Raw genomic sequence first — 7,896 nt, 5'->3', positions numbered from 1 at the left:
TGTACCACATGAGGTGCGAATGACAATAAAGAAACTCTGACTCTGACATGAACTTGGCTTTTGCAGTGAACTCAAAAAAATCTTTGATTAACTAAAAACTACAGAAACAAAGCAGAAAAACAGACAAACAATAAGAAAACTCATCCTCCAACATTACTCATAACATAATAATCCATGTGGCTAATATAAATTACTAATAAAAATTAGCTTTATACAAATATAGAAAGAAAAGAGCAACTTAATACCTTGTAGAGAAATTTAAACATTACCATGTTAGTATAAAACACTGTAATACAGCAAAGTCAACAGCTGCTTCTGTTGTCTACGATATTCCACATCTTTAAATAACCCATGACTGCAATGACTGAGATTTAACGTCAACACAGAGGTTTGTTTCACGTCTCTCTGCCTCCAGGAATCACAGCAGCTGCAACTCCTTCCTGACACACAGCTCTTTTTATTTCTTTAGGCAACAGTTTACTAATAATAAATGAAAAATAATCTATAAAGCACTAACGCAACTATACAGTGGGACCAAGCTGAGTCAGTTTCAAACTGCTGAGGAGAAATTAGTTTGAGCAAGCGCTTCCAGACAATACATTGCATCAATAAGCATAAAGTTCTACTTATTGTAACATTTACATATTATTATATACAACTTTATTTGAAACCATTAACCAATTAATACTATTATAGTACTCAGCTGCCAAAATGAGATGTTTAACCAAAATCTAATGGCTCAAAAGAGAAGGAAAGCTACAGCTGAGCTCAGACCACTTCATTTACTTTAAGTCACTGAAGCATGATCAATGTGATTGATTATTTTTTATGCCTTTCTACAGTCAAGTAGACAACTCTGAAAATACAACTTTGAGTCTGGTCAGGCATGTGGAGAGGGCAGGAGTTTTTTCCCGTTCGTTATAGCTGCAGGAGATAAGTGTATTTGTCAGCAAACGAGTTAAATAAATGGGCCTGCCGATTCGTTTCAACAGTCGGCTGAAGCCAGTAATGTCAGGAGTTCATATTATAATAATCCCTTTATAGCAGGCGGCAGAACACATACAAGTTTAAAATCCCATGCATTACCAGAAAATAACATTTCTATTGCATTCTGTAAACCCTTTCACGAGAACATCAGTGATGACCCCGACTCTTAATCCCTCAACAATAAATAAAAGCGGACACAATGCAGACGCGCTGTTTACGGTCCGTTCTGTTTTTAGACAACAAATGGTGTGTGTGCTGAGCCGTCCTTTTCTGGAAGCCTGATTCACAACATAACACTGCTCTGGACTAAAACCACACACACACGCGCACGCACGGCGATGAGCTAAAATACGAGCCAAGACTGAGGACGTGGAAATGTTGACCTGAGTGTAAGTTTAGCACAGTAGCCTCGTTCAGACTGCGTGGGTAGTTGCATAACTTTGAACGCTGCAGGTGGAGCAGGCAGGAACTCTTCAATGTGAGATGATTTTAGTTTTATAAACAGGGAGTTTCATAATGTACAACTTTCCTCCCTGGCTGTCAGGATGATAAAACGGCGTAGCTACCCACTGTTCATCATGTGGTCTCGTTTTGCTCGTTACAGAAAATTCAGCCGCCCAGCTATAAGTTGGGAAACACTAAGAAAAAAAGAGACAAGGATTTATGAACTCAAAGTGATAAATATCATCAGATGTCAACTTTTAACCTAATTGGTGCCAAAATCCTTTTCAAAAGTTGCCACATATATCAGCAAACAAACCGTTGTGGACATTTTGTTTGTCATTTACTGACAATTTGGATGTGCCGTGATTGATATAAGCCCTAAAACAAAAGCCAAATATAACAAGTTTGTACGGTTAGTTTTGGTTTAAGACAAAATACTCATAATGTTTACGAGGAATATGTCATCCGCTGCCTTTCATGGCAAACTTTTAAACAAAAATCTCACAATATACTTTATATAAGCTCTGTTGTTGACGATGGCTCGAGTTTTTATTTGATTAATATGCATGTAAATACTAGGCGTGTATACTGGGTGGGTTGTGAGACTAAAAGATTTTTCATTGAGAAACTGCTGTGAGAACCTAAATGAAGTTCTGAAGATTTTTTTAATTTTTTTATATATATAGTTTGTGTGGCCGTAGTTGAAACGCCACCTAAGTGTAGCTGTTCTGCAGCTACGTGCTGAGAGGTAGAGTCTCTGAACACTTCTTTAAATTGAAACGTAAGCAGCTTTTTGAATTTAAGGGATTTTTTTTGGTGTCATTTTGACTAATTTTGACATTTTGTGTGTTTTTGTTTCTTTAGAAAACAGTAAAAAAAAAGGTGTGAGATGGTTTTTATTTTGACCCTTTGCAGGTACAGGGACCAGTCAGTTGCGTTTGTGGCAACAAAAAAATTTTAATTACCAGTACTGTTAAAGCTCTTGTCTCATGAGCCTAGATCTCATCTTGCCCTGTCTTATAAGATAAGGGTCTCGTTACCCACAGTAAACACTGCAGCACTGTGTATTTGTAAATGAATCTGTGTGTCGCAGTACCTGACTGAACAGGAAGTACATTGTTAGCTTTGAGGAGTTGGAACATGAACCACTGGCTGGGCTGCGCCACATCTAGGCAGTGACTTTAAGGGGTTTGCTCACGTAAAGTAAAAACTGGCAGTGAACTGGCTTCGTATCATGACTCAGGACTAAAAAGCTGTGTGTCAGCCGAACACTGGATCTCTCTGGTGGGTGCAGTACATGTGTGTTAATCCACTCTGTTCACACACTCGCAGCATCCCTGTTGGTGTGCGTCTACTCAGACTGTCAGCTTAGCCCACTCAATCTGTAATCCAGAAACACCGAGACAAAGATGAACTGAAAATAAGAGGCCTGGAAATAAACCTGCGAAACGTCTCGACATTTTACTTTTCACACATCGTTTCTGTCCAGCTCTGACTCTCCCCCCACCTTCGTAAGTTAAAGCATCGTTTACTCCGGCCCGCATCAGATACTGGGAATCACATTCCATCGGTTGCCCTGACAACAGACGCGACTGAGTAAATGCGGCCTCGCACCTCTTCGTAATCACCAGCGAAGCGAGTCGAAGACCATCCGTCAGCTCCCATTCAGCAGCGTTCACTCCTCCCACTTTCTTCTGTCTGAATGACCAAACAATGCCCGATTAAAAAAAACGAGCCCTGCTGCAAACTGCACTCAGTCCTAATGCTTTACACAAACTGAGATCAGCTGATTATTAATGTTAGAAACATTGTGTTTATTTAGTCAATTTCAGTCTGCAGTCAGAGAACAGCTGCAGTGAAAAGATGTGATCATGTTTCTTCATGTATTGTTTATATTTATGTTTTTTGCATTATATAAAATGTTACAAAATCATGAAAAGACTCTCTTTAACGTCGCAAATAAGATAACGTTGGGGTTTTATGATCAAGAAAGCAACAATAAACTAAGAAAAGAAGAGAAATGTTCATTTATCCGTTCAAAAGATTATTTAAATTTATGCTAAACGTGACTTCAGAACAGCAACAGGCAGTGGTTTCAGAATATTTAAAGTAGTTAAATATTACTACCCCCGACCACCATCTCCAGCCCCAAAAAAATAAGAACAGAGAAAAAAATTCAAAATATTCATGAAGAAAAATCTAAACATTATCAGACAAATTTGAAGAGCGCTGCTTAAAATACACGTCCATGCTTTAAAAATGATTGATTAACTAGTTTACTGATCATTTCTTTTACAAAACACTCGCCTAAAGCTTCTGGATTATAGATGTGCCGTTTTCTGCTTTTAAATAAATTGGGACAATTAAAAAAAAATAGCATTTTGAACTGCAAGAACCAACAAAAGTCACATTGTAAAGAAATGTATTCATTTTAATGAGCAACAACTTTCTTAAGGAATTGTTGAGACTGATGCTAGTTATTACACCGTTATAATTTTTATTAAACTATTAGGGATGCATGATATTATCAGCATGGTATCGGCTGATATTAGCATTAAAGTTAAATATCGGCCATTCCATCAAAATAACTTACCGATATAAAAGACGCTGTTTTTGTATGACAACCCTGTGACAAGGATGCCTGCAGCACCGGCACAACGTGATGACATCACGCACGCCTACCTGATCTGATCACGACAGAGAGGAAGAAGTCAAAATGTCAGTGGTGCGCAAGTTTGTTTTTTTCATTGAGGAAATCAGATTCCAAAGATTTTTGGACTACGTTGAGCCTCGTTACATCTTCCCCAGTCAGAGATATTTTTCCGACGTAACCTTATCAGAGTTACAAGTCATCATTTCTGACGTCATTTAGAAGCTAATAACCGATAGCACTTGGGTGCGTTTTACCACAGATATGTGGACGTCAAGTGTTAGCCCCGTTAGCATGATTAGTCCTACGGCACAACGGACAGACAAAACTTTGAACTTAAAAAGTCTGTCCTTCATGCACAAGAGTGCAGAGGATCCTACACTGCAGCTAGGTACCTGGAACAAGCCTCCACAAGTGAGACAGCATCGCATGCAACTAATGCTAATAAATAACATTTAACACTTTTCATATAAGTTAAAGTGCTATACATATCCAATGGCAGTTACTGAATATATGTCACCAGCTCTAACAGCTGTTGTGCAATTTATGTGGCAAATAATCCTAAATAAGAGGACTATGTTCTGACAAAGGAAAGTATATAAAATATTGATATTGGATATCGGCCAAAAATCCAATATCGTGCATCTCTATGATATAACTGAGCTTAGTTCTTGTTCAGTAAAACTATGATAACTGATATGGGGGAGCAGTGGTGCAGAGGTTAGAGAAGGCGGGCCTGTGATCGGAAGATAGCCGGTTCAAGCCTCGGTACCGACAAAGATCAAAAATGTGGGTGGGGTAGGTGAAGCACCCACACCTGCCCCCACCCTGGTCCCATGTGCAAGGCCCTTAACCACCATCTGCTCCCTAAACAGTTCTCTCTTGAAAATGAGTTCTTGTGGCTCAAAGAGACTACCTGTATAAATAAAGGCTAAATGAAAAAAAATATTCATTTCAGGTTGCGTTTACTTCATTAGACCTGAGTGGGAATTAAATATTTTAAAACTTTAAACTTGCTCTACATTTTATTGTTAGTAGCTAAATGTTTGTTGCCTCCCGGAGTTGTCATTTACCTTCAACTTCCTGTCCAAACTATAGGAAATTTACAGTCAAAATAATAAAATTCCAAGCAGAAAAATGAAACGCGTTTCCAAACATTCATTGTAAACAAAATCCCTGAACACGCAGATTATTTGTATGTGGTTGGGGTTTAGTATTTTGTGGCAGTAGGAGCGTTCCAAACCAAACAAACTAAATGCATAAGTAAACTTTGTGCGCCTGTGTTTAGTGCTCTGCTATTTTTTGTGTTTTTAAGTAATTTCTTGTTGTCAGGGAGTTGAGAAATAAGAATTCAGATGGGAGCACGAAGTCTTTGAACATTTTTAAAGCGAGTCCACTCCAAGCACGAACGCACGCACACGCCTATGTGAACACAAAACGTCCACAAGCTGACGTGTGTAAGAAGCATCCGTATTGATGTCTGAATAAATCAAGTCAACTGCAGTTCTGAACAAATCAATTTCCCCATGGATATCTGTGGCTTTCCATCACAGAAACAGTCAACTCAGACTTTTTTTTCCCACCAAACACAGGAACACAAGGTCTCTGCTGCAATTGATTCAAACCAAAACTACCAGAGTTCAGTAAAGATATCAAAGAAGTACTACAAGTATATATATATATATAAAAAAAAAAAAATACTTAATGCGTGAAATATGGGTCAGGAAGATCAAACGACTTGCACCTGCTTAAAGCGACAGATTCTCTTCTTTCCTCTTTCTCGTTTTATCTGACTCTCAAGCTGCTGAATGGGGGGAAAAAAATATGCTTCTGCCTTTGAGCAAGGCTTCATCCCTCACTAATGGAGCTGCTGGGCAACAAGCTGCTCCCAGGTGCAAACGCAGAGCCATCAAGTATTCCCCGAGTGTTGTCAACCTCTGGTTAACAACAGAGGACGAGACGGTCTGCCTCAGCCCCTGAAAGGTGTCATGATTAAAATATATATATATCTGCGTGTTGTCTTGCGTACCTGAACGTGCTGCTGAGCAGTCTTCGCACCGCAGAGACACAGCTCACGGATGATGGTGTCAGACGGCAAACCATGTTGCTCTCCTCTCTCAAAAGGACTGCAGCTCTTTGGACAATTACTTTCAAATCAAGTGAAATTGAAGGGAATGAAAATTGCACCACGTTGGGACCTTTAAAAATTGTGTGGCACTGCTTCCCAGCTCAATTTAAACCCACTCCTCTGTTTCTTTAAAGCCGTCAAATAGCTTCAAAAGGTATCAGTCTGAAAGTGGATTTCTGAACTGGGTCACAGAGGAATGTGCAGGTTTTTTTTTTTTTTTTTTCGTTACTGAACCTGGAGGAGGCAGAACATACTGACACAAGCAAAAAGTGGCAATCATGCTACACATAACAGGAAGGCTCTGGTTGTATGTCCACTGGCCCTCATCCAACAAGGAGCACTGAACATGAGGTGAGAAACCTCCCCTGGCATCTCTTTAGCACCCCATAATTATCACATGTGTGATGCCAAAGACATTATTTTAATAAGTGGATAAACCTGTTCCTCAAACACAGCTCTCCTGTGGGTGCCTGTATGTTTTCAATGCAAACAGACCAAATTTAGTCTGGATCATCACTGAAATACTTCAGCTGAGTGTCTGAAATGACTTGAAACATAGGATGATTATACTGTGTCCAGTTTATTTACCTACTTCCTTCACAAAGCAGCTGGTTTCTCCTCAAAACTACAGATTATTCTACTTACATGTACTATTAGAATATTAAATGTATGCCGAATCACAGACAGGCTCCTAAAGAGTAATTACCTATAAAATGGTAAAGATAGTGGTAAGATTTAAATCAAAATATGAAAAAAAAAAAAAATTTTAAATGAAGTGTGGCGTCGCGTGAACCTGTAGAAGCCACTGTGTTGTTAAAGAGGGGGAGCTGCCAACAAAAACTCGATTAAGTCGGTTTTTTTAATCATTGATTTGTTTGATATTTCCAAATAATTAACGCCTCAATGTAAACACAATAACGTAAAGAGCAGCGAAACATGAAATAAACGCTAAAAACGTTTACTACGTTGTTGGTAAATCACCGGTTGTTAGCTTGAACTCAAGAAACGACATATTTACCATTCTCACAGCCGCTGGAGCAACTGTGTCCCTACTTCTGAGAAACTTTTCTCCCCAGCAGCACAACCAGGTCCAAACATAATCAGCAGAACCGAACTTGATGTCCCGTTCCGCTCTCGTCGGAATTAATAAAAGTGACCGTTGATATCGGCGCAACAGATGCCATCACCCGAGGAGCTGCTGCTGCGCCTGGAACCCGACCAACGGCTGCGAAGATACGGTCCTTTACTCCGCCAGCCCGTCGCTGTAATCCACATAACACCCAGCGAGCCAGAGAAGCACGTTGTGTTTACGCTCCGCCCACCGCTGCAGACTAGAAGGCGGGGCCACAAGTCATATCGAACACACCCACTCTGCTCCATCTCCTTCACCTCTCTCATTTCAAAATAAAAGTAAAAGATAATGTAAAATTAAGTGGAGATTTTTATTTTTTTTATATAGCTATTTTCCAAATATGTTCAGATCATAGAATGAGCCTATAAAGCACAGGTTCAGGGGCCAAACAGACAGTCATAACCTAAAATGCTATTTCAGTTTGGGGAAAAACATAAAATTAAAGAAAGTAGAAAACATAAATGTTCTGCAAACATGCAGTTTGAATTTTGAGCGTAATGACGGCTGATTTAAACTAAGTTGATACACATAAAACAACAGAACAATAAGTAAATG

General features: G+C 39.3%; 1 protein-coding gene across 1 annotated transcript in view; it reads right to left on the bottom strand.

Annotated features, from left to right (window-relative positions):
- The window catches only part of tmcc3 (transmembrane and coiled-coil domain family 3), a 15,795-nt gene extending 8,515 nt beyond the window's left edge, over positions 1–7,280 (bottom strand). The window contains exon 1 of the mRNA XM_037696001.1: positions 7,228–7,280. Within this exon, the coding sequence (XP_037551929.1) occupies positions 7,228–7,230 (3 nt within the window). The 5' untranslated portion in view covers positions 7,231–7,280. The remainder of the gene's footprint in view (positions 1–7,227) is intronic.
- Between the last annotated feature and the right edge of the window lie 616 nt (positions 7,281–7,896).

This window comes from Nematolebias whitei, chromosome 22 (assembly GCF_014905685.2).
Source record: "Nematolebias whitei isolate Nwh7 chromosome 22, NemWhi1, whole genome shotgun sequence".
Lineage (NCBI taxonomy): Eukaryota > Metazoa > Chordata > Actinopteri > Cyprinodontiformes > Rivulidae > Nematolebias > Nematolebias whitei.
The sequence above is the reverse complement of the archived record's forward strand: the minus strand, read 5'-3'. Positions and strand labels throughout refer to the sequence as shown.